This window comes from Lepus europaeus, chromosome 17 (assembly GCF_033115175.1).
Source record: "Lepus europaeus isolate LE1 chromosome 17, mLepTim1.pri, whole genome shotgun sequence".
Classification (NCBI taxonomy): Eukaryota; Metazoa; Chordata; class Mammalia; order Lagomorpha; family Leporidae; genus Lepus; species Lepus europaeus.
Genome location: NC_084843.1, coordinates 49,979,059 through 50,006,872, shown reverse-complemented (window position 1 = coordinate 50,006,872; position 27,814 = coordinate 49,979,059). Strand labels below are relative to the sequence as shown.

At 42.0% G+C, this 27,814-nt stretch overlaps 2 protein-coding genes across 2 annotated transcripts in view; both read left to right on the top strand.

Annotated features, from left to right (window-relative positions):
* The window catches only part of CCDC6 (coiled-coil domain containing 6), a 140,104-nt gene extending 124,712 nt beyond the window's left edge, over positions 1-15,392 (top strand). Inside the window, exon 10 of the mRNA XM_062213873.1 lies at positions 15,306-15,392. Within this exon, the coding sequence (XP_062069857.1) occupies positions 15,306-15,338 (33 nt within the window). The 3' untranslated portion in view covers positions 15,339-15,392. The remainder of the gene's footprint in view (positions 1-15,305) is intronic.
* Positions 15,393-15,783: 391 nt separating this feature from the next.
* MRLN (myoregulin) lies at positions 15,784-16,787 on the top strand. The gene is made up of 2 exons (XM_062213874.1): positions 15,784-15,857; positions 16,611-16,787. Exon 2 carries the CDS (start codon positions 16,630-16,632, stop codon positions 16,768-16,770), a length of 141 nt encoding a protein of 46 aa, XP_062069858.1. The 5' UTR covers positions 15,784-15,857; positions 16,611-16,629; the 3' UTR covers positions 16,771-16,787.
* The last annotated feature ends 11,027 nt before the right edge of the window (positions 16,788-27,814 follow it).

The window sequence follows — 27,814 nt, the reverse complement described above, 5'->3', positions numbered from 1 at the left end:
ACCCCTGCTCAAACACAAATCCGCACTAAGGTATGCAGAGATGTTATCTGAAGAGTGTTGTGGTAGGCCAGGGGCCTAGTGCAATAGGGAGAACATTCCAACCCCCAGGCCTGCAAGCGCTGGGAAGTGGCCTTGGTGAGGTCACAGAGGGCTCTTCTGTGTTCCCATGCTGGCTTGGGGGGGAGGTGGGTCAGAGTTCAGGGCCTGTGGGGAGGGGAAAGGCTTGACTAAAGTTGAGTGAAGTCAAATTAGCAGATGTTTTTTCCAGATTGGTCGAGGAGAGATGCAGATCATTTATGAGACAAAGAATGGGAACTTAGTCTGTGCCTGGCCTTGGCCTAGGAAAACAAGGAGTCAGTCAGGGAAGCTGGTTCTTTGCTGTAAGACTCTACCCTCATACAAAGCATGCAGGTACTCCAGGAGCACAGGTTCAGGTTCAACATTGTCGCCCCTCTGGCAGTGCGCTCCTTCCTTCTCCCAATCCTCACCCTAACAGCGAGTTTCTCGGTTACAGGGTTTTGAAGCAGTGTTTCAGCAACCCCCAACTCATGAGGGCTCAAGAAATAGGAGCAGCTGGGGTTCGTGGGCTCCTGAGGACACTGTCGTACTGAGGACATGGTGCTCCTTATAGCACTTGTTCCTCCAGACAATCTGATTATTCTACAGATGAAGAAACTGAGGTACAAGAAGGGTCAACAGCATCCCTAACATCACATTGCTAATGGCTTAGTTTCCTAGGGCTGTCGGGAAAAATTCGACAAACGGAAATTCGCTGAATCAGTTCTGGAGACCAGAACTGCAAAGTCAAGGTGTCTCCCTAAAGGCTCCAGGGAAGGATCCTTCCTCACCTTGTCTGAACTTCTGGTGGCTGCCAGCAGCCCTTGGCAGTCCCTGACTTGCAGACACAGCGCCCAGAAGTCTCTTGCTGTTGTCACGTGGCATTCTCCTAGTGTCTCTCTCTCTGTCTGAGTTTGCAAGGACCCAGGGCGTTGAATGAGGCTCATCCCAGTCCATTATGACCTCATCACACCTTGATGACATCAGCAAGGCCCAGTTTCCAAATGAGGTTGCATTCGCAGATACTGGAGGTTAGGACTTGAACATAATCTTCTTAAGGGACACAATTCCCCCCCAAACACACACAACTAGAAAGTGGTCGACCTGGGGTTCTGAATACCCCCTGCCATCTGTAGCGAAATGTGTCCACGTGCCAGGGACCAGTAAAGTAACCCACTGGGAGTGTGCTAAGAAGATATTGGAATGTATATTTATTGTGAAATTTCCTTTTAAGAATGTCTAGGGAGCAGGTGTTCAGCATACCAATTAAGATGCCCACATCACACATTGGAGAATCTGGGTTCAGTTCCAAGCTCTGTCTCTTGATTGCAGGATTTTTGCCAATAAAGACTCTCTGAGGCAATAGTAGTGGCTCAAGTAATTGGGTTTCTGCCACCCACGTGGGAGACTTGGAAGGAGTTCCCCACCCCTGGGTTCAATCCCCAGTGGCTGCAAGAATTTGGGGAGTGAGCCATTGTATGGGAGCTCATTGTGTGTGTTTGTGTGTGTGTCAAATGAGCAAAAAATTTAAAATTTTTCTAATTGTTTTTTTTTAAAGATTTATTTATTTGAGAGGCAGAGGCAGAGAGGGAGAGAGAGGTCTTTCATCCACTGGTTCACTCCCCAGATGACCACAACAGCCAGAGCTACACCAGTCCAAAGCCAGGAGCCAGGAGCTTCTTCTGGGTTTCCCATGCTAGTTCCAGGACCCAAGGGCTTGGGCCATCTTCTGCTTTCCCACACTGCAGTGCTGGCCCTGAACTATTGCTTTTCAAAAGAGGAAAGCTACTGCAGACCTGAAGCCAGCCCATTATTGCACGTCTGCTCTGACCACATCATTTCTACAAGTTCCCTTTTCTGTATAATACGATCCCGAGATCAGCCATCCTTCTCTCTGACACATACCTGCACTGTTCCAGGAATTGTCTTGGAATCCTTAAAAGAGGGAGCCAGATATGCCCACAGGTAAAGAGATGTCAAAACATTGATTATGTCCACTTAAAAAATCCATGTATTGGGCCAGTGCTGTGGCATAACAGGTAAAGCCACTGCCTACAGTGCTATCATCCCATGTAGATGCCAGTTCGAGTCCTGGCTGCTCCACTTCCGATCCAGCTCTCTGCTATGGCCTGGGAAAGCAGTAGAAGATGGCCCAAGTCCTTGGGCCCCTGCACCCGTGTGGGAGACCCAGAAGAAACTCGTGGGTCCTGGCTTCGGATCAGTGCAGCTTCAGCCATTGTGGCCATCTGGGGAGTGACCCAGAGGATGGAAGACTCCTTCTCTCTCTCTCTCTCTCCCTCTGACTTTCAAATAAATAAGTAAATCTTTAAAAATATACATAAATTTGAAAAGCTATTCAGGTGTCCATGAATTGGTCTGAAGAAGGAAAGATAGCATAATGTTAAATAAGTCATGGTGTTTTCCATAGTTAGGGATATTTTCGTTATTTGGTTGGTTAACCCTTTGAACACTTGACATTGTGGGAGAGCTGATCCCTTCCATGGGTTATTTGAGCTTCTGTGTGGGTGTGTGTGCTAGTTATAATTTATTCCACCTGTGTCTGTCAGTTCCTTTCCCCTTGCCTCCTCCTGTGACATTCTGGCTCATGTGTCTTCATAAAGCTCTAAGCCAGTTATTAATAACAGCCCAGTGAACCTCCTGATCCACCAAGAGCATATGGTGTTTTTCACGAGAGAGAGAGTGATCATTCCCTTGATTTTGGACTTCACTGATTGAACTCCTGAACTGTAAGTGTTGTTTTTTTTAAATTGCATTTTTAAATGTTGATGTAGGAGGAATGTTTAATGTGGCTCTTGTTTGCTTCTGGTAGAGGGAGAATATAGTAGGTTAAAACTTGCTAAGACTCACAAAGCCTATGTTCATTCCCTGCATTTCAACATCGCTGCTGATTTTATAAGGCTGATTATAAGAGAGATTAATGAACCAGAACCCCACTTCTTTCTTTTTGGCTAAATAAAGGCAGGAGGGAAGCAGGAGATTAATAATACTGTATATAAATTACTAGAGCAAGCCCTGGGGCTGCAGCTGGATACTCCCTTGTCTGTTTCCTCTCCAAATAGAATTCCAGTGACTGAAGGGAGAATTTTCACATATGGAAAATACATTCAGGGAGGAGTTGGATAGGAGACCTGGGCCCCTGTTATTCTCCCATGTTCCAGGTTTAGGTCCAAGAGGGTACTGCCTCATTGCATGGATCCATTCCTTCCTTGTCCCTTAGCCAAAGCTTTTGTCTGTGCAGCCTTCTTTGTAATGCTTGCTTCTGAGAGTCCTGCAAAGTAGGTCACTGTGTTTCTTGCCTGGAAATGGAGGACCCTAAAGCCCAGAGACACTGATGCCCAGCTTGGTCCTTGTGAGCACAGCTGAAACCTGACTCCCCAGTCCTTCCGGGCCACAGACTAGCATAGTTTTGGTTAAATATGCCCAAGTTCTGAACGTACGCACCAGGCTAATCATAGTGCGTTCGAAGGAGGCAGATGTGGGCCTGTTATGGAGCCATGGCTTGGGCTCCTTGCAAGTTTTGTAGCTGGAAGTGAGTACTTGGACCCTGTGAGCCTCAGTCTCCTTATTTGTGAAATGAGGCTCATTCTCTGTTTTACAGGCTGGTGGAGTTTATTCACGACACATGTATGTGGCCAAATAACAGTGATGGTTGTCTTAACATTATTTAGAAAGCCTCTCATTCAAAATTTTCCTGAATCTTCCTAATATCTCAGTTGTTTCAAGTTCAAACCCAGAGTCTCCAGCTGTGTCTTTGGCAAGAAACATTGAAACATAGAGAGAATATTGAACTTTGGGTGCTTTTTATAACTTCATATTTAGGATGGTGTGGGCCATGTGAATGCTGAGGATGGGTGGAATGGAGGATGGTAATTGTTAGCAATTTGAGACATTGAAGGCACAACTAAGATGAACGATGACGAAAAACAAAAAGCTATTTCAAACATAAGCTCTTACTTTCCCAAGCTCACCTGCTCTGTTATAATCAGAAATCTAAAATTTTTCTTTTGATTATATGTTTCTGTGGTTTCAAAGGACTGATTTTCCCTCTTGCTCCAATCAGTTCTGTTCTATCTGACTAGGACAGAGGGGAGCACTGTCTCACACACCACCTGCTTCCCCGAGTGCTACCCTGAAACTTAGGTGATGGGGATTTTTGTTTTTCTCTGCAAGCTTTCTTTCTGGAAATATGTATTTAACTCCTATGATGTGTGCACGACACAGTGCTGCGTTAGCATGGGGTTCAAGTGCTCTTGATATTGGAGAAAGAAGGCATTTCATGGTAACTCTGGGTTGTGCATGACTTGGGCCCCTCTGTGAGCATCACCCTCTAAGTAATGACCTTGTGAGGCACAGACCAACAACACCTGTACCAAAAAATGATTGCACATCTAGTTCATTCCAAGTCCTGTGCTCAATGCTGGAGGAATCGCTTCTGCTTTAAAGGAAGTCATAGTCTTTTACTTACACTAAGAAATTCTGTTCTCCAGCAGAACCATCTGCTTTCTCAGCTAAACTCAACTCCACATGACATCTACCTGGTTTCAAAAAACTGTATCTTCCGCTAAAAGGCATGAAAAATTGCCACCAGAATTTCTATGGAGGAGTGTGTGTTGTAGGCCAAGTAGGCAGTTTCAAGAGTTTAGCCAAATGCTTCTGAGAACCCAGACAAGCCCAGAAATTCCCCATGCCCTCCGTTTCCCAGCCCCACAGTCGGGGTGACACTTGAGTGTCTGAGTTCTGCAGAGAAAGAAACACTAACTTAACAAGCCCCTCGGTCCTCTTCCTGTTTCCGCATGGCCCTTGAAGGCCAAGTGTCAGATGGGGCTCCCAAGGAAGCCATGCACCGCTGGTCCGCAGCCAGAATTCTGAGTGTTTCAGCTGGCCTTGTAAGCGTGCCCTGCAGCTGTGGGTCATGGAGAGGGCTGGGAAACTTGGCAGGGAGAAGGCTGGTAACATTTTGACTGTGTTGGTTCCAGAATATTTCTTAACATTCTGTGTCCATACTGAAGTCACCCATGTCTTCTCAGGAGCAATGCATGATCTATTTGGAGCAGGAATGTGGCAGCCTCCGGAAGTCCAGGTAGCCCAAAAGAGGACACTTTTGTTCATGTGTAGAGAAATAGTTCATTATAGGGCCAGGAGACTGACTTAAAACATACGAGGCATTGCCATAGACGGCTTGGGAAAGTCTACACTGGACGTATGTTGACATGGAAAGAGTGCTTGAGAGGTACAGGTAATGAGAAGGGAAACACAAGTGCCTCCTGACAGGTCTGACCCCCGCCCCCTGCCCCAGAGCCTGTGGTGATCCCGTGGACCCTCATGAGTGCTGCCTGGCCAGCAGTGCCCTGTGGCCCGTGTGTCTGCATGTCCACCTCAGCTTTCCAAGGCCTTCCGTCTCCTAAGGACTGCGTGCTGCCTCTCATCCTTGTGAGCCACTCCATCTCTCGTCACCATAGTTGGGTTACAGGGAAGTGACAGTCTCTCTGCTTCTCCTGCTTCATCTAATTAGCCGCTCTTTAGGGCGTGGCAGGCAGCATGCTGGGCTCGTGGCCTACTTTTCCTTTAAATATTAATTTGTTCTTTTATTTAAATTTGAGGTAGAGAGATATCTCCATCTGTAGTAGGTGGGGTTGGGCCAGATCAAAGCTGGACCACAGTCTGGGTCTCCCACTTGAGTGGCAGGAATCTACTTGAGCCACCGCTGCCTCTCCGGGTACACGTCAGCAGACAGCTGGAATTAGGAGCACCACTGGGACTGAGACCCTAGCACTTCCATGTAGGGATGCAGGCATCCCAAGTGGCATCTTATCCACTGCACCAGACATCTACCTGTCCTGCAATATTGAGTGGCTGAGGCTATAGGCTTGAGAGCCAAACACATCACCGTGCTCACTTCTTGCTAAATGTGTGACTTTGAACAACTTAATAAACCTCTCTGGGCTTTAGTCTCTCCAGCTAAGGAAACAGTGGTATTAATATTCCGCTTCAAAAGCTTGGAAGAGATTAAAATCAGCGTGTGTAGTGGGCACTTAACTTTAGTTAGTAACGCAGTCCTTTCAAACCTCTGCAAGACTGAAGTTATTATCTCTGCTCACCAGATGAGGTAGGATCCAAGGTTAAGTGCCTTGCCGGGATGTCAAACCAGTTCCATCTGGCTGCAAATCCTAGCCTGTCTCCTCTCTCCACCTTGCTGACCAACCATCTGTGACTAAACACGGGTTTTTGTTTTTAGTTGAAGTCCACTTTGTCAAGTTCTTTGTCATTTGACCCTGACGTGCCCAGTTTTCCAGTTCGCACTTGTCATTTTCTTTATTCCGCACTCTCGGGTCTTCATTGGCCTGAACCAAGGGAGTTGGTGAAACACAAAATCCAACTGATCGTAGATGTCAAAAGCTACTGCAGCAGTGCTGGTACTAGCTCTGGAGAAAAAGGAACTGGGCATCCTCAGAATAGTCTCTGTACTTCTCTGGGCCTCGTTTGTCAAGAGCCCAAATGTCCTTTCTAGTGCCAACGTGTCTTTACTACTTCAAACTGCTTCTCTTATCTAGAACAAGTAAAGCCGCTTTGCAGTTGTCTTCACCAGGCCACAAGGTGCAATGCTCAAGCTTATGACTGTTTCCATGTAATATCATGTGCCATGTATTTATGCTCATACAAGCTTCCTTTTGTACAACACTTACGTCATTAGTAACTTAATTTCTCGGATTTGTGTCAAATTCCCTTCCTCACATGATTCAGCTTTGGGAATAATGTAGTGGGACCTAAATTCGCTCAGAAAATGCAACTTGAACTCAAATTTTAGAAAGCTACAGAAGATTCAAAATCCATTTACTGTTGAATGTGTTCAAGTGTTCAGTTAGCTCCTGAATGACTCAGATTTGAGTTTAGTGAGCGCAAATGTCTATTATGTGTTAACACAGTGGCCATCCCAGTCGGACATTCCTATCCTAAAACACTAATGGTCCTGTGCCAGATTTTTGTTGATTTCCAATTATTTGAATTGGTTTCCTAATTACAAGCAAAAAGCAAAACTGTCAATGAGACATAATTTTCATGTGATTTCTCAAGTTTCTAAAAGATAATTTTATTGAACAGAAACTTTCTGGGAAAAGGGAGGCCTTTACTATATGGAAACAAAATGAAAACACTTAACTTTGGGGTTTGATTTTAAAAATTATTTTCTGTGGAAAGTAGATTGTATATATGTATATAATTTTATATGTATCTTATGACTATCATTTGAACAACTTGAATTTCAGTCTTGCAAGAAAGCTTCTACTTGAAGGGTAAGTCTATCAGAATTGAGTCAGTATTTATAGAGAACTAATGAGTGTCAGAGGCTGTGAGGCACTGGGATCCAGGGTGGATAAAGCCATCCCCACCTTCTACAAAGACAGCCCTGGTCCATGGGGTCGTGTAAACAGCCATAGGCCAGTGCAGCGACTGGCAGTACTCACATATTGCAGACAAGAAGGAAGTAAGCGCTGCGTGAGGAGCTCAGGATGGGTCACAGGGGAGGGACACCGAGTCTCGGGCTTGAGGAGGAGTTTGCCAGGTTTTGTTGCTGAAAGAGAACCTGAAAAGCATGACCATTCCGGAGGGTACAGTCTAACAGGCAACGTGCTACATTGCAGTTAGCACCAATTGTCATCCTTCATTAAGTGTGTACTTTCTAGGCACAAGTTTTGACTCAGTTCTCACTCGACCTTTCGTAGTCACTGTTGTCTCCACTTTGGAGACGTGCTACTGAGGCATCGAGGGAATGTAACTTGGCTAAAGTCTCATACCAACTGACAGACCTAGGATGCGAGTCCCGTCAATCTGATTTCAGACCCATCTTTCAACCACTGTGTTGAAAGGAGGTCAAGGGGAGAAACTTGTCAACCACAAGGTGACCAGAGGTTAGAAACCAAGTAAAAATGAACAAGGATCAAATAGATCATAATAGGCCGGTGCCATGGCTCAATAGGTTAATCCTCTGCCTAGCGGCACCAGCACACCAGGTTCTAGTCCCGGTTGGGGCGCCGGATTCTGTCCCGGTTGCCCCTCTTCCAGGCCAGCTCTCTGCTGTGGCTCGGGAGTGCAGTGGAGGATGGCCCAAGTGCTTGGGCCCTGCACCCCATGGGAGACCAGGAGAAGCACCTGGCTCCTGCCTTCGGATCAGCGTGGTGCGCCAGCCGCAGCGTACCAGCCGCGGCGACTACTGGAGGGTGAACCAACAGCAAAGGAAGACCTTTCTCTCTGTCTCTCTCTGTCCACTCTGCCTGTCAAAAAAAAAAAAAAAAGATCATAATAGGTAATGCAAGGAGACAACTAAACCCGTGCTTTCAGTTAACCCGGTTAACCTGCCTGGTAGACACCAAGCTCGAGGCTGTGGTCCAGGGACTGTCCTATTTACAGAGGGCAGATTGTTTTGATGTGAATACATTAGCGGTTCGTGGTTGCAAAGACATTTTGGCACATTCAGGGTTTTCAGGCCCAGAGTGGTATAACCGTGAACATACCCATCCCATCGTTCAACAAGCAGTTCACAGGCAGGGAAAGGAGCGAGGCCCGAGAGCGACCATCAGTAATTACGTGGATGTTTCTGTTCTGGGATAGTCAGTTTCCATTGTGATGTCAATCTTTTTTAAAGTAACCTTTTTTTGAAAACAATAATGAATTGGATAGTTGAAAAGGGGTTGTATCTGCAGGCTGAAGTCCCAGGCTGCAGGCCATTATCTGGACTCTAGCACAGAACACCAAGTAGTCTGGGGCCCCTCGGTGCCTCCATCTCCCAACAGTGCATAATTAGAGCCCAGCACGTAGTAGGCCTGAAATAAGTTCTTATTATTATAGTTTGCTCAGGAAACCTATTATGCAAAAGTGGACCGATTTCAATGTCTCACTTCTCAGCATGTGTCTCGAGGGAACTTCTGTGAATATTATCTTAACTGTTAGATATTGATGGAAACAGGAGTAGGATTAGAAAATTCTTGTCAAAAAAGAAAATATTTTTGAAATGTGACTCATGTGTTTAAGACTATAAACTTGAATCCAATGAAAAATGTTTTTCTTTTGATTGTAAAAGAGACTGCAAAGCACATTCTGTTCTTTGTCTTGACTAAAAATTCTCACCTAATAAGGGGAAGTGGTAGGAGCTGTGAGAAATTAAGCGAGGGGTAAAAGGGTGAAGTCCTAGACTGGATTTTATATAATACAGGGGTTTTGTTGCTTGTATTTTTGCTTTGTTTTATTTATGTCAGAGGACTAACCCATTTAGAAAATGAATTCTTCTTATAGTCCCAGGAGTCAGGAATGGTATGAGAAACTCTTTTTTATTTTATTTTTTAAGATTTTATTTATTAATTTGAGAGGTAGAGTAACAGTGAGAGGGAGAGGAGACAGATAAAGAGGTCTTCCATCTGCTGGTTCACTCCCCAAATGGCCACAGTGGCCGGAGCTGTGCCAATCTGAAGCCAGGAGCCAGGCACTTCTTCCAGGTCTCCCACATGGATGCAGGGGCCCAAGCACTTGGGCCATCTTCTGCTTTCCCAGGCCATAGCAGAGAGTTGGATTGGAAGAGGAGCAGCCAGGACTAGAACCGGCGCCCATACGGGATGCCAGTGCCGCAGGCGGAGGATTAACCTACTGCGTCTTGGAGCCGGCCCCAACAAATAAATAAATCTTTTAAAAAAACTTTATTTTCTCCTTTGACTCCATCAAGATTTAGGTCTAAACAGCTTAATTCAAATTGACCCATTCATTGCTTATTGGTTGGGCAGACAGGTGTCTCACAAAGTGAGTTAGACAAATGGGGAGTAGCAACAACCCTTGGTTTCCAGGAGCTGGGCTTGACTGTATTCTCTGCTTTTCACTCAGCCACTGACTTGCATTTACCATCTTGCATTTATCATCTTGTTTTTACATAAAAAAGAGTTTTAGGGTCGGGTCCAAGTCCTTGGACCCCTGCACCCACATGGGAGACCAGGAAGAAGCACCTGACTCCTGGCTTCGGATCGGCGCAGCTCTGGCTGTTGTGGCCATCTGGGGAGTGAACCAATGGAAGAAAGACCTTTCTGTCTCTCCCTCTCACTGTAGTTCTACCTATCAAATAAATAAATAAAATATTTTTAAAAAGAGATTTATTTATTTGAAAGAGTTACACAGAGAGAAGGAGAGGCACAGAGAGAGAGAGAGAGAGAGAGAGAGAGAGAGAGGTCTTCCATCTGCTGGTTTACTCCCCAGTTGGCAGCAATGGCTGGAGCTGCACCAATCCGAAGCCAGGAGTCAAGAACTTCTTCCAGGTCTCCCATGTGGATGCAGGGGCCCAAGGACTTAGGCCATCTTCTACTGCTTTCCCAGGCCATAGTAGAGAGCTGGATTGGAAGTGGAGCAGCCAGGACTCCAACCAGCGCCCATATGGAATGCCGGTACTGCAGGTGGTGGCTTAACCCACTACACCACAGCGCCGGCCCTAAAAAAAAGTTCTAAAAACTAAATAAGAGGGTATCCATTCTACTTCCACCATAATATACTACAAAATGATAAATTGACTCCCAGTGGTTTCTGGGAAAGAAAGGTAGGGGCAATCAAATGGGATGAAAATTTATTTGCAGTCATCTGAAGTTTCAACATAAAATATTCCTGGCTCAAAATGACCTAGATGTCTGTACCAGAACTTGAAGGTTACATCATTTTAGCTATGATTTTATAATATTATTCAAGATATGACCAAGGTCTTGAGATAAGTTCTAGCATAGTTTTCTAACTTGTTTGAAATTTATGTACACTTGTGGTACCTGTTTTATTAGATTAAAAAAACACTAGGAATTATTTCTTCCTGAAAATAACTGTTGTTAAATAGTTTTTCCTTCTGAAAGAATGTACCTTATATTTTAAAAACTTTTATGTAATAAATATAAATTTCGAAAGTACAACTTTTGGATTATAGTGTTTTTTTCCCCCATAACTTCCCTCCCACCCACAAACCATCCCATCTCCCACTCCTTCTCCCATCCCATTCTTCATTAAGATTTGAAAGAATGTACTTTAAACCACTCCCACCCCAAAACAAAGACCTAATTACCAAGCTTTTGGCTGAGTAAGAATTAATGCAAATCATAGACTGTGATTGACATAGTTTTAATCCATGGTAAAATCTGAGTCTTCTAATGAACTTGTGATGATACAGATTTGTGTCCTTGCAACATTTGAGGTCCAGAAACCAAACTAACCTCAAAGGAGGGCAGCTAGCAGGAGGCACCCAGGTTCCTGTTTTTCTTGAGTGTTTTGATGAGATAGGAACACGGCCTTCAGCAAAAGAGATTCAGACTGATTTGTCATGTCAGTTACATATTTCCATTAAAATGTTCCATTGATAAATTTACTTTTGATCACATTTATGTTAAAGGTTGGTGTGACAAAGCCAATAAATTGCTTTCAGATATACAGAGAGAGAGAAAGAGCAGCAGTAACAGGGCTTTCTTTAGTTCTCTGAAGCTCGAGACAATATTCTTGTAAATGAAACAATGTAAGAAATAGAAAAAGAAAGGGGAAAAAATGACCCATAGGCCTTCTACCCAATCTTGCCCACTGTGACCACCAGTGAGATTTGTCTACTTTCCTCTCTGCTCTTTTTCTCTTTCTTCTAATAGTTCAGTTATGAAACCTAATGAACATGAAGAACAGCACATACATGTCTTTGTACAGCTGAGCAAATCCTTGCACGTGGTGACCAATAGGATCACCACCAAGGACAAGAAACACAGCATCAGTAGATTTCCTTCCTGTGCCTTCCCCTGTCCTCAGCGAAGTCACTACTCTCCTGACTCCCATTAGCCAACCCCTAGCTTTTCTTTATAAATGTATCAGTGTCACCGTTACTACCTCTGAGCCATACACTTTAGCTCTGTTTTTCTACTTTATATAAATGTGCTTTTCAAAATATATTATTTATTTATTTGAGCGGCAGTAAGACAAAAGTCAGAGAAAGACACACAGGTACACAAACATAGAGCTCCCATCCTCTGATTCATTCTCCAAATGCCTGCCGTGGTAGAGGCTGACCCAGACCAAAGCCGGGAGCCTGTAACTCAGTGTGAGTCTCCCATTTGGGTGGCAGGAACCCAGTTATTCAAGCCATCACCTCCTGATGCCCAGGGTCTATATTAGCAGGAGCAGAGCCCTGATTCAAATGTAGGCACTCAGATATGGGATGAAACATTCCTAGAAGCAGTTAAAATGTACTTACACTGTGCATTTTCTTTTGTGTTTTGATTTAAAATTTCACTATTATGTTTGTAAGATTCATCTCTGTTTTTGTATGTATCAGTAGTTTAGTTTCCATTACTATGTCATATTCTTTTATATGACTACATCACAATTTGTGTGTGTACGAATGGGTATTTGGGTTGTTTCCCCATTGAGGATATTACAAATAACGTTTAGATATGAGTCTTGGTGCAGATAGCCATTCATTTCTTTAGGGGGATATACCAGTATGGAGGTATATCCCCCTAAGGATGGCCACTGTATGAGGTACACTCATATTTAAATATAAGGGATCCTCAAAAATTCTGTGGACATGTGTATTATGAAAAACTATGCATAAATTTCAAAAAATTTATGGACCAAAATACATATCTTTTAAATCCATTTTTTCCACAAACTCTTTTGAGTTTGAGTTCATATTATTACTTCATTTCCCAAGTAGAATTTCTATGAGTTGTAATAACCATCATTCTGATAAATAGATGGTATTCCATTGGGGACTGAACCATGGCTTATTTAACCAGCCTCCTGTTGTGGATTCTATTTTTTTTTTCATAATAAAAACAATACTTTGGATCTGATTAGTGGTTATATGTGTAAGTTGTAAAAGTCTCATTGAGTTCATGATTTATTCACTTGTAACATTATTTAATATGATTCCTCTGGTGTTCTGTATGTGTACTTATAGGTTGAACATTCCTTATCCAAAAATCCAAAATCTAAAATACTCCAAAATCTAAAATACTCCAAATATGAAGTGTTCCAAAATTCAAAACTTTTTAAATTTTTAAAATTTCCATATATTTGAAAGGGGGGGAGAGGAAAACACTGGGAGAAAGAGAGACATGGAGAGAAAGAGGCAGAGACAGGGCTCCTATCCACTAGTTCACTCCTCACATGCCTGCAACAGCTGGGACTAGACCAGGCTGAAGTTAGGAAACTGGGACTTCAGGTCTCCCATGTAGGTGGCAGGAACCCAAGTACTTGACCCATCACCTACTGGCTCTCCAGGTGCACATTTGCAGTAAGATAGAATCAGGAACAGAGCTGAGACTTGAACCCAGACTCCCCAATGTGGGATGCAGGAAATCCCAAGTGGTATCTTAATAACTGCACAAAATGCCTGCTCCCAAAATCTGGAACTCTGGGTAATGACGTGATGCCACAAGTGGACCTCCTTTGACAGATCACAGTCAAAACAGAGGCACACAAAAAATGCTACATAAAATTATTTTCAGGGGCTGGCATCGTGGTGTAGTAGGTTAAGCCATATGAGCATTGGTTCATGTCCCAGCTACTCTACTTCCAATCCAGCTTCCTGCTGATGCTTCTGGGAAAGTAACAGACCATGGTCCAAGTGCTTGGGCCCCTGCCATCCATGTGAGAGACCTGGATAGGGTTCCAGGCTCCTGGCTTTGACCTGGCCCAGTTCTACTGAGAAGTGAACCAGTAGATGGAAAATCTCTTTCTCTCTCTTCTGTCTCTTTCTGTCAACCTGCCTTTCAAATAAAGTAAGTCTTTAAAAAATTATTTTCAGGTTATGTGTATAAAGTATATATGAAAATTAAATAAACGTAATGATTAGACTTTGGGCCCCATCTCCAAGATATTTCATTATGTATAAGCAACTAATAAGCAATTATTACAGAATTGGAAATCTGAAGTACTTCTGGTCCCAAGCATGCCAGACAAGGGACATTCCACATGTGCTTCAATTGTGAAAAAGAGAAAAAGCAGGTGGTGATAGGGACAGGACAAGTAGAATGCATTAAGCAGTGAGCATTAAGTCTGCCTACAGAAAGTATGACATTAGCTGTAAGTGTTTGACCTAGCTGTTAAGCCCCCATTGGGATGCCTGTATCCCACAATGGAGTGCCTATGTTCAACTCCTGGCACTGCTTTCAGTTCATCTTCCTGGTAATGCATACCCTCAGAGATAGGAGGAGATGGCTCAACCAGTTGGTGCTCTACCACCAACATGGGAGACCTGGATTGAGTTGCTGGTTTTGGGCTTGACATGGTCCAGCCCCAGATATTGAAGGCATTTGGGGAAGGAATCAGTGGCTGGGCCTCTCCCTGTCTGTTGTCAGTCTCTGTCTCTCTGCCTCTCAAATAAATAATGTCATTAGCATAGATTACCTGAAAGATAATCCCATGGCTAAAGGGTAGAGCAGCCATAATTTTTAGCCTGGTCTTTTTTTATTTTTATTGCATCTTATTTGTAAAAGCAATGCACAACCTTAAAACTTATAATACAGGCATACAGAGCTGATATTGTGGCATACCAGTAAAGCTGCTGCTTGCAATGCTGGCATCCCATGTGGTGGCTGGTTCAAGTCTCAGCCACTCCAGTTCCCATCCAGCTCCTTGTTAACGTACCTGGGAAAGCAGCAGAAGATGGCTCAAGTGCTATGGTACCTATATCCACCTGGGAGACCTGGAGGAAGCTCTTGGCTCCTGGCTTCGGATTGACTCAGCCCTGGCCATTGCTGGCCATTTGGGGAGTGAAGCAGTGGATGGACAATCTCTCTCGTGCACTTTCTTTCTGTCTGTAATTCTGCCTCTCAAATAAATCTTTTTCTTCTTTTTAAAGCCACATAAGCTCATGAGTTAAGGTCTCTTGCATAGAAAAGGGTTTTTGTGTGGTGGTGGTTGTTCGTGGTAGTGGTTTTGCTGTGAAGATATTGCAATGTTTGTATAAAATAATTTTTAGGAAGTTGTTTCTTCAAGAAGCTTCATGAATGTGTAGTCTGCCAAAAAAATCTTAGAATCCAGCTTAATATTTCTGCCAAACATTTAGTTCTTAGCTATTCAATTTTGTGATAAGTTGAATTTAAATGTCATATTTGCTGTAGTCTATGCATTGACACCTCTGTCCTATCTTGTAGAATTTCTCCATTCAGGCTCCCTACCTCTCTTCTTCCTATACTGCTTCACTGTCCAATAAAACCTTTTAATGTGCTTCGACACAGGGACCAAGGTTGCTAAGAGACCACCTGTGCTGAATACACTTTTTTCTAGCAAGAGCAAACCGAGAGAAAACCAAGGAACCACGTCACCTACCACTACCAGGGACTAATTCAGGTGAGAAATCTCTACTCCCTCCTTGCTTCCTCTGGCTGTTTGGAGAGACTTGAAGACAATCCAATGAGCTCAGCGTGCAGAACCCACACTGGAATCTGAGGGTATAGGAAGGACACGAAGTCACTTTGCAACCCTGTCCATACTTGTTGTCCCTGTTCCTGAAACACAGGCAAAGGAATGGTTGGAGATAGGGAAAATCCTAGATGTTTACTTTGCTAATGATTGCCCTGTAGTTTAGGCAAGCCAATCCTGCTACAGAAATGGAGCAGATTATTCTGTAAATCAGTCAAGATTGCTCAAAGTGGGAGAAGAAAGCAGCTGTAATACCCATCTCTTTCCCTTTCTGTTTTTCATTCTTAAAGTTCAACATGACCTTTTGATATTTGAGTGAAAATAGCAGTCAAAATATTTGAAGACTCAAATCCTGCTACTTTTCTAAGGTATTGATATTCATTTTAAGTTGACTTTTTGTATATGTAAGAAACTTCAGTGTGAAGCTTTGAAAATTACTCACTTGCCTTTGCATTCCTCATGAAAGATCTTAGAAATGGCTCTGAACACCCCACCTGACAAACACTAAGTAAAAGATTCTGCCAGTGTGGCAAACAGAGACCACTTAATACCTTGAAAAATTCCTGCTACTCTGTGTGACACAGAAATGTCGGAGAAATTCAACAGCTGATGCTTCATTAAGTGGCCAAAACATGAGAGAGAGGATCTTGAGGGAAGTTCAAGGACATGTAAAATACCTTTTGTTGTTTATTTTTAAAAGAATTTTGTCACCACCTTCATCTTCCCATGTCTTCAGATTCTCATTTCTTGGTATCACCAACTGTATAGGTAGAGCAATGGAAATTTCACCAATGCTAATAAAAATGACTGCTAATTACTACGGGTATCCTGTAGATAAATTAATTACTGATAACATGAAAACAGGATTCTCATTATACAAGTGCCTTCAGCTGTTTCTTTTAGGAAGCAAGGCAATTTTGATATATAAAATGCCTTGATTATTTCATAAAATGGGCAATAGAAAAATATTTTTGTTCTTCGATTGGTTACAAGTTGGTTCCGAGAATTCTCTGGAAGACTTACTTTTGCCACTTTTTTTTATAGTGCAAATACCAGATTGAATTGAAAGAATCAGGATTATGTGTTCATTCAAGAGTTCTTTTCTCTTTTTTCCCCCTAAGGAACAAGATCATTCTGGATATGACTGGTAAAAACTGGATATTGATTTCTACTTCTACCCCTAAGAATCTGGAAGATGAAATTGTGGGAAGACTTCTGAAAATCTTGTTTGTAATCTTCGTTGACTTAATGTCTATTATGTATGTTGTTATAACTTCTTAGGGAGCTGACTACCTTCACTTTACATGTAAATTTCAAATCGAATTTCAGTAAATAAAAAATTGTGTTTTAAGATGCTGAGTGAGTTTTTTATTTGATAAAATCATCAATTTATTCTAAAAGCCAGCAGGACATTGTAATAAAAACTGCAATGTGTATTGTTTAGTACTTCAGGGTTTTTGAAGGGGAAATTAAAAAAAGCACACTACTGAATCATACAATTTCTTGATTTTTAACAGAGTTGTTATTTTGTGAAGTGATTAAAATGTGTAGGTGAAATTCTGAGTGATATTGATGTTTTAAGGATGTGCACCTGTGTCAAATTTTATACCATTCTATTTTTAACACACCAAGCTTAACATAACCTAGGAGCATGATCTTTACAAACAATGTACCTATAGTTTATACCCATTTTTTTACACATATCTCATCTGTTTGTGGGCAGATTGTTTTTTTTTTTTTAACTCCAGGCGATTAAATAAGTAAGAACTATTTCTACCACCAAAGACTTAGAGTAGAAACAAAATACTTAGGATAGTCTTCTAAGAAATGGGAAAATGGGGTTTAATTTGGAACCAATGCTCAATGTATAGCATCTAAAGTGAGACTTGGAATAATGCTAGGATGGAAGTACTTCTTGTTCCCATTTCAGACAGAGAAACAGAAGTTTAGAGGAATGACGCCAGCTGAAGGCCATAACCAGGAAGTGACAGAACTCCATCTCGAGCCATCAAAATTGGTAATGTTGTGTTGCCTTGAGAGGTAGATAAGAATACCTTAATATTAATAACACAAGTGTAATTAAAAAACATCTATAGAGCTCACTATTTTTTGTTGACAGCAGTTTTGTTCAAGCCCTGTTGCTATACTTAGTGTTGTCTCTGTTTATTTTCTTATTCCACATTTGCAAATCTTTATCAAGAAGAAAAATTGAATTCACCCTTTTTTTCATGACAACGTGACAATGCATTCCCTTCCCATTTTCCTAACTTCTTCATTTTCTGATTCAGTGTTAAAATATAACTGCTGAAATGCTTTTTTAACGTTCTGAAAAACAAAGGTCTCTCTGTCCTTTGGACTTTTTGGGTTTTTGTGAACACACATGCTTAGCAGAATTCCGCTTCCCTCCCTGGGATGCCTGTCGCTCTGGATTTGGCCCAATCATTAATGCAAGGTTTCATAAGAGACCTAATGAAGTGTGAAAGGAATCTGGACCTTTGAGACATCCTCCTTAACCGACTCTTACTTAACCTTTTAGTGGTGTTGTATGTTTAACCACAGTCCAAATAAAGTCAAACGGAGTCAAACTTAATTGAAAACTTGAGCAGGAAATGCTGTTCTTTTTCCATACCATATTTTCAGATCCTTCCTTTTGGGTTTCAGGGCCACCTCCTGTGTCTCCCCAGTCCTCTCTGTTTGGGATTTGTTAGAACCTAGGATTACACGGAGTAAAGTCATTTCCATCTCAGGCAATGGTTTCTTTTCCCCAGAGCTTCCCAGAAGTGGGCAAGGGGTGAAATCAGAATGCCTTAGTCCGAGTCTTTGGCTTCACTTCCTGAAGCCTGACAAGCTTATATCTCAGTGTCCTTACCATGGGTGCCTACCTCAGACACATAGAAAGGATGCGTCAAGCTGACTGGTGTGAAGTGCTTACCACAGTGCCTGGCATAGGGCAGAGTGCTGGCATTGTTACCTTCACGTGGGAGATGTGGCTGCCTTCAAGCAGAGGGCTGGAGCGCCTGCCACCCTGCCTATGCTGCACTTCCCCTTCGAGTGACCTCACATGAACCCATCCCATGTGACCCTGTTCCAGTGAAGCGGCAGCACACTTCTGCGGGAGGCCTAGGTCTAAGCGTGTTAACCCTGCAGGGCTTTTTTGGTTATGTTATTTCCAGACCCGGCAATGGCAATGCAGTATCATAATGTGATTTGGGACAAGAACAGATAGGTGATAAACACCCCCTTTCAACAAGTCATCAAAATGTTAGTATGCAAGTGTCGTGGCTTTGGAATTGGAAAGCTGTAATTTTTCCCTTACTCTGCAAAAATACTCATTCGGTTCCTGTTTGCCAGCATGGTGCTGGGCAGCCAGGTGAAAGGAGAAAAGAGAACACGGTTCCTGCTCTCAGGAGGTTCACGTGCGGTAGGGAAACGAGATGGAGACCCAGATGGTGCAATTGCAAGGAGAGAAGTTTAAGGAAGGACATGACGTGATATTGTGAAGGGTACCGTGAGAGACCATCCAAGGAGTTCCAGCAGCAGAAACTTTTGGGGTGTTAGACACCCAGAATTCTAGTACAGATCTGAATTCAGAAAGTTCATTGTAACAAGATCCCCAATGATTCATTTGCACCTCATGGTTTGAGAAGCCCTGGGCAGCTCAGTGGACTAAGTGATCAGGCTGTCTTGTTTCTCTGGCTGCTAAACAGCTGTGTGACTTTTGGGCAAGTTGCTTAACCTCTTTGGGTCTCATAGTCCTCCTGCATTAAAATAAACAAACAAACAAAACAAAAATTGTAACTACAATCTGCTTTGCCTATTTTCTAGAAATACTGTGACTATTAAATGAACTGGGCTGAAGCTTACATGAAAATGCGTAACAGAAAGGAGTTATATAAACTAAGAAATTGTTATAAACATCAGGAAGATAGGAGTAGCTCTTTAAGATAAGAAATATGTTCAGTAGAATAGGAAAAGGATTGTTTTCATGAACTTCAACAATATCCATGGCATATACGTATATGTGCGATCTGGATTAGCTAACTTGGTTTCCGTCAGGTGGGTTTCATTGGCATTTTATGGAACTTAATGTCCACCTGTGCTGTTTTCACCAACCACCTAATTGCAGTAGATGAGGCTTCTTGTCACTAATAATTTTAAGTTACCTAGCCATGCCTAAGTACAGATATCTATGTGCTATCAATTTCATCATCTCTTGATACCAACTCAAGTGGCCTTACATCCTTCCAGTTCTGTGGCCTCTTGAAAATTATCCTGCATTTGAGAAAAGAGGTCAGAAAATGCCTGAGAAAATCCTTGTTATTTACAAATACTAGTATCTGGAATTGGATTGTCCTGTGCTAGATGTGTCACGTGCAGTACATGAAACAATCTGTACTAACACCTCTATGAGCTATTTCCATTTCATAGATGAGGAAATGCAGGTTCCAAGGGATCAAGTAAAATGCTCAAGCTCCTACAAGCCATCCCAACTGTGGTGATGCAGCTAGAAGGTAAGAGAACCAAGATCCCTAACTCAGAACCATCTGCCTCTAGAACTCTGCTCTCCCACATTCAGATGTTCTACCCCATAACAAGCCAAAGAAGTTCATTACTTCACTGCTTCCTTACTTGGAAGGAAAGAGATTTGGACTATAATGTGGCATCCCAATCCTAAATCAGGGATTTAATCAGTAAAATGCAAGTAAAGGGCAATGGCTCATCATGGAAACCCAGTTGGCCACCAAGGACTTCCTGTGCTTTCACACTAACCTTCCCTCACCCTTATCCCAGGGCAAGTAAAATGCAAGGACACATTTATCTTAAATGTGTCCAGAAATCTTGCAAAATGTTGACTGCTCACTTTACAAATAGTGCCTTCCTCTATGCTGAAGCTTGGGTGTGTGATAAATGATCTACATATTCTCCAATCCATTGCTGCACTCCATGGTCTTGCTTTAGTAAATATGAAGTCAGACGTTATAACTGGGAGTTTCAGATAACTGGTTTGTATTCAATACATAAAGAAATTAAATCTGTGCCTAGAATTTAATCATTGAAAATGTTCAAATGCCATTTTGAGCAACTGACTCCTAAAGAATGCACAAGTAACATACTGGTCAATGTGTTCATTGCTTGGACTCACTAATTAAGCCTTTTGGGTGACCAGCACTTACAGTTTATGAAGCATTAAGGGTTGTAGATGGTCTAACATTTGAATGTCCGTTTGCATGAAATGACTTGCAAGACAACAAAGCAAGAAAGCCATTCTGGTAAGAACAGACCATTCCTGAGACTGGAATGAACTGCTTCTGTAGACTGGTAGCAAGGTTTGCCAGAGGATCTTCAATTTGTGTTTGTATTACCACCTAGACTTGATGTTGTTGTTCTGGGTTGTTCTCTGCATGACTACTTGCTGATCTTACTGACAGCAGTCCTTCTAACTGAGCAAAGTGAGGGCAACACGCCATGTAGGCCAGTCTAAGACCTGCAATGAGCCCAGACTTATTTATAAACCACGGGAAAAGGCCCTGAGCACTCTCAGCCACCTGCCCTGGGGTAAGGGTGAGGGAGGGTTAGTGTGAAAGCACAGGAAGTCCTTGGTGGCCAACTGGGTTTCCATGATGAGCCATTTGCCCTTTAGGCCAGAAGGTGACTAGACTGATATCTAGAATATCCATGCCCCTGGACTGCTGTACAAGGTGTGACCTCAGCAGCAGAGGCTGACCTTTTGGGTGTTGTTTATGGAAGTTGATTATGACCTGCACCATCGCGATCGTTTACTCAATACATATTTGCCAAGTCCCCACTGCTCACTGGCAATGCTGGAGGTACTGGGCTGTCTTGGAGAACAAGCTGGGCAGAGGCTTGTTCTCATGAGGCTTTTACTTCTGGTGGCTGAGGAGGGTGACAAATTGATAAAAACATGAGAATTCCATATGCTGTGGGGAAAATAAATCAGAGCAACTGGAGAGAAGGTGTATTCGGGGAAGAATATTTTAGCTTAGGGCACCTGGAAAGCTTTCCTGAGAAAGCACCACTAGAGCAGAGACTTGTTGTATGTGGAGCCCACCAGGTGGAGACCTGGAGGAAGGAAGAGGAAGGACTGGGCACAGAGAACAGCAGGTGCACAGGCCCTGAGGTGGTCACCTAAACACTGGCAAGGCCCATGGGACTGCAGTTTAGCGAACAAACAAGGAGTCAGTTTTTCAGGACTGATAAAAATCAGCTTCCGTGTAATTTCCCTGACATTTTTGTCCAACAATCTGCATGATTAGGAAAACTTTCCCATGGTAGAAAATCTGTGGCTACTTCAAAAAGTGCAGAGAACATGGAATTATAACATCTTGATTTTGGTGTAAAAATGTTTCTGAAATTCACGCGTAGTTTTTCACAATATGCATTTTCTTGAACTTTTCGTAAACTTTTTCTATGCTAATCTCAGAAAATTTTGCAGAAAAGTAAACTTTTCATTCTGTTTCCCATGAGCCTTTTGAATTCCCCTCATAGAGGGCGTATGAGACTGTGTTGTGTTCTGTGTTCTTTGTGCCTGTACATGTCACAACTTACATTAAACAATAAGCCTTCCTCCCTCCAAGGGCTGCACTTTTTCGGTTGTTAAGGCAGATTATGTCTGGCCCCTAACTTGGCACAGGGTTAGACAGTTCCATCGCTCTAGAGGAGATAAGCAAAAAAGTGTGTTTTTAGGAAAGCTTTTTTTAAAAATCACAAGCTAAAATCCCATCTGTTGTAGTTCTTTTCAGTAACAGCTTTGTTGAGATAAAATTCATATACCATACAATTCAATTGACTTACAATTTACCTGCAACTTAATGTATAGAATTAAATGGGTTTTTTTTGTGTGGGTATTTATGGAGTTGTGCAACCATCACCCAATCAATTCTAAAACATTCTTATTACCACAGAAAGAAACTCAGACCCTCTGATACCCACTAGGAGTTACTCCCCATTTACTCCCAGTCTACCTCTCCCCCCCACCCAAGCCCTAGGAAACTATTAACATACTTTCCAGAGTTTTTTTAGATTTATTCTTTCCTGGGCATTTCATATAAATGCAATCATATAATCTATAGCCTTTTCTGCCTGGCTTTTTTCCCTTAGCATAAGGTTTTCAAGGTTCATCCCTGTTATAACATGTGTCAGTAAGTTTTATGGAAGAATAACGTTCCATCACAGTCCTCTATCACATTTTATTTATTGATCTTGAGGCTGTTTCCATGTCTGCCTATTGTGAATAAAGTTGCTATAAGCACTCATATATAGGTCTTTTATGAGGGCATATGTTTTTGTTTCTCTTGATTATACACTTTGGAGTGGAATTACTGGGCCACAAATTAATTCTCTAGCTTTATGTTTTTGAAGACTGACAGTCTGTTTTTACAAAGTGGCTGGCCCACATCTATAATTTTTAAAAAAGCTTTCTCCTGATCTCTAGGGAGGAAAGAATGTTTTTGGCACTCTGATAATCCTTACAATTTCAAATGTTAAATAGAATAATTTTTTTTTTTTTTCAGGTAGAGTGGACAGTGAGAGAGACAGAGAGAGAGAAAGGTCTTCCTTTGCCGTTGGTTCACCCTCCAATGGCCGCTGCGGCTGGCGCGCTGCGGCCGGCGCACCGCACTAATCCGATGGCAGGAGCCAGGTGCTTCTCCTGGTCTCCCATGGGGTGCAGAGCCCAAGGACTTGGGCCATCCTCCACTGCAGTCCCTGGCCACAGCAGAGAGCTGGCCTGGAAGAGGGGCAACCAGGACAGAATCGGTGCCCTGACCGGGACTAGAACCCGGTTTGCCGGCGCCGCAAGGTGGAGGATTAGCCTAGTGAGCCGCGGTGCCGGCTGTTAAATAGAATAATTTTGAAATAAAAGCTAAAGTTTAAAGTATTTGGGGCTGGCATTGTGGTGCAGTAGGTGAAGTCGCCACCTGTGAGACCAGCAGCCCATAGAGGCACCAGTTCAAGTCCCGGCTGCTTCACTTCAATCTAACTCCCTGCTAATGGGCTGGCAAAGCAGCAGAAGATGGCCCAAGTAGTTAGGCCCTTGCCCAGATGAAGTTCCTGGCTCCTCACTTTAGCCTGGCCCAGGCCTGCCCATTGTGGCCATTTGGGGTGTGAACCAGTGGATGGAAGATATTCTCTCTATCTTCTTTTCAAATAAATAAATAGATCTTTTAAAGAAAGATTTAAAAGATTTAAAAAAGTTAAAGGGTTTGTCTCCTTCCTTTTAATTTGGTTTAAATTGTAAAATGCCTATATATTTTCTTTCATTTTTTTATCTTATGCTACCAAGAATCATAGCTTATTATTTTGTTTTCTTATTGCTCATTTCTTGTTAAAAAGTTAATACTAGGGCAGGGTTTGTTATTGTCTGGGATCCATACCTGACTCTGGTACCGACTCCAATTTTTTGCCAATGTGGACCCTGGGATGCAGAAGTGATGGATCAAGTAACTGGGCTTCTGCCAGCCAGGCAGGAGACCTGGATTGCATTCCCAGCTCCCAGCTTCAGCCAGGCATAGTCCTGGCTGTTGAAGGCATTTACAGAGTGAGCCAGACCTTGACAGCTCTCTCTCCAGTAAGTAAATAAATAAGTCAGTCTTTAAAATGTTAATTATGAACGAAATTCTTCATATTTCATTCAGTACTTACATTAGGTAATGCATATTCAAGTTAATACAAGATATTTTTCATTGAGTGTGATTATATTTATTCAACTAATAATCATTGCAGGTACTGAATGCTTTGTTTTCTGTTTTCTGCTTTAAGAGGTACTCTATTAGTTGTATGGTTGGAGGAATACTGTCTGGTATTAACAATTCTTATAGCTCATTTTTCTTAAGTAGACACTTTACATATTGAGTTTTTGGCTTTTGGTGTACATTAGCTACATACTTCTCTTTATAAAATATATCATTTGGACCACATTTAGAAAGTCAGAGTTATTACTGATTATAGTTGTCAGCCCATTGGAGTTCATTACGTATTTCTTTTTCTTCATTTATTTGGTGGTTGTAATACAATTGGCTCAAAACCTACTAAAAATAATCTTGACCATCCAAAGAAAAGTTGAACTAGCAGCCTTTCCAAGAATTACATCTAAGACTGGATCCAAGCCTTTGGTTCATTAGGGAAAGTTAACAAAAGATGTACTTGGGTTATGCAAACACCGGTGTGATGTGGAGTGAGGGCTATATCACAGCAGAGTTTTACCACTTGGGTAAAAGGCCAATTTTCAGACATTGTTGGTTTCTGGACTTTGCTGATTCCCTGGACTGTGTTATCAGATGCCTGTCACTATAGAAACTTCTTGAACAAAGTTGAAGAACTCTGATGCTAGCTCTGATGATACACTTCAAGAGATGGTATAAGTGAAACATCTATTTACAGTCATTGTAAGTGTGTCAATGGATAGATTTGTCTTCTTTTAAGCATGTATAGGGGGAGTGAGTTCAGAGTGTCAGTTGTATTGGGGTTCTTTGTGTATCAGTGAAAGCAAGCAGTTATACAGCACTTCCAATGAAGTAGGTTATATTTTCTCCTCTTTGCAGATGAGAAACAGGCACAGAGAAGGACCTTCATCAAGCTTGTAAAGCTAGCAGGTAGGTCTGGCTTCAGAATCTGTGCCCTTAGTGTCTATTACCTCTGCCTCTTCTCATCCAACCTCTTGGTATTTCTGTTTCTTCATCTGAAAAATTAGCAGACTAAATTCTACATTGAGTATGAGGGTACACCTGCTAGTCTCCTGGGCCCCTTCTAGCTTTACGATTATGATTCAAATTCAGAAGTCTCAAAAAATCCATGATCATGTATGGTAAAGAAACATAATCAAGGCACCAAATAATTTGCAAATTAGAATGCCCATAAGAAGCTCTTTGCTCTTCCAAGATGTCTGGCAGACCTGGTTCAAAATTCCCAGGACTATCATTGTACGAGTAAAAAGGAAACAAAATAATAATAATAATCTATGGTTCTTGGTACCATAAGATAAAAAATTAAAGGAAATAGATAAGCATTTTACAATTTAAACCAAATTAAAAGGAAGGAGACAAACCCTTTAACTTTTTTAAATCTTTTAAATCTTTCTTTAAAAGATCTATTTATTTATTTGAAAAAGAAGAGAGAGAGAGAGAGAGAGTATCTTCCATCCACTGGTTCACACCCCAAATGGCCACAATGGGCAGGCCTGGGCCAGGCTAAAGTGAGGAGCCAGGAACTTCATCTGGGCAAGGGCCTAACTACTTGGGCCATCTTCTGCTGCTTTGCCAGCCCATTAGCAGGGAGTTGGATTGAAGTGAAGCAGCCGGGACTTGAACTGGTGCCTCTATGGGCTGCTGGCCTCACAGGTGGCGACTTCACCTATTGCACCACAATGCCAGCCCCAAATACTTTAAACTTTAATGGTTAATTTAGCCTCATCATGGTGAGGACCAGAGTCTGTGTGATGGATCCAAGAGTCCTGGCTATGGGTCATGCCATTTTGTGGATTCAGAAATATCACGAGTTTTATCTGAGTACATTTGATTGATGATAAAAGGACTGTTGGCATGTTCCTATCTGAGTGGCGCTATGTTTCCTTGCTACCGCCAAAGGGTATTACACATTTTTTGTTAGCGTAATCATCAACTCTTGATTCTTCTTGGCTAGGTCAAGCCTATTTCCAGTTAAATGTTAGCATTTGCTTTGCCAGACACTACTGCTCACTATCCTGGTATCCAAGAGGTTTCCCACTTTTTGTTTCAGTCTGTTCAGTGATCCATGATCTTCTTTTCCAAACCACAAATCAGCAACCTGAGACTGAGGGAAAGAATTTCATACAGTTTTCAACAACAAAAGAAATTTTGGAGATACGTTTGATATTTGGTAATGCTGTCGCTTCTTCAGTGTGTGTGTGTGTGTGTGGTTGTTAATGTTGGAACAAGAGACAATATTTGTAACTAGAACTATTCTCTGTCGTGTGAGGTACATTTATTTCTCTGCTTTTCCAGAAATTCTTTGTAAACTCTGATGGGAAATTTGGAAGATATGTTTCTCTTTCCTAATCCCTGAATCTATTCATTGTAATACTTCTTGTTCTCTCAGACTGGTCCCCTATCTCTTTATAATTTTATAGATTTTAAGTTTTTATACCTTTTGCCTCATCTTTTACATTGGCCACATAACTAGTCTTCCAGTCCATCCTTTTATAGGGTTTATGAGTGATCATTTTGAAACACAAATTCAATCATGTCATTCATTCCATTGTTTAGTGTTTCAATGTTTCTTATTTGCTTCCTGGATAGCCTTACTGTGGAGGCAAGACCTTTCATGATATAAACCATTGTGAAAGACATTTGTTGTGTTTTGACTGGTTAGTGTCCCAATTTACTGACCTTTCTCAGTGAATGCCATCATAGTGTCTTGTCTTCCACTGGCTTAGAGATGGTTACATGACCCAAGCCAAGACACTCACACTCTTTCTCCTGAGACTTTAAATCTTAAATAAAATCTTGCCAGAATGGAAGTGACAGAGTGAGAATCCATTAATTTGCTGACGGAGTTGTGTAGTCCCTGCCAACTGGATCTCTAAAGGGACCTGAGTATTTCTAAATTCTTCAACTTACACAATCGCATCAAGAGATGAAAAGTGTGGAACCAAAGCCCTGTCTCTTCTTACTCTCCACTTCACAACATTTAACCATTTGTAATTATCCATTGTAATTACCAATCATGCTAGGTGACTCTTTCATGCCATTAAAACTTTGCAAATGATTTTCACTCCTTCTCAACTCAAGTAGTGTTTCCAGCTCTGTGTTCCCTACCTGACTAAGGTAGTTAGCAACTTATTGTTAAATATCAATCAGCCCTCCTAGGTAGCAAGCCCCTTTGTTTCAACACAGTAGTGGCCTCAGATAGAAGATCAAGAACTAAATGAATGAATAAATAAAAATAGGCAGTATATTTGTAGCTCATGCATGATGATTTATTTTACAAACAGATGGGGAACATTTACAAAATTTTTAAAAAGGGGGGCAGTTGCAAGTTGAAAATAATAGAATCACCAAAAAAATGCATGAAGCTGACCATCAGGTGAATTGCTGGTGAAATTAAGGCAAGTATCAATAGAAGCCTGGTGACGATCAAAAACTATGTGACAAATAACATTTATCTAATTTTTTAACTAGCCAAATAATTTTAAGACTTTAAAAAATATTTTTCCAATTTATTTGCTTGTTTGTGAATCAGGGAACAGACATGGACAGAAAGACAGACAGACAGCCATACAGACACAGCTAACACATCTGCAGGCTTGCAACCCAAATGTCCATAATGGCCA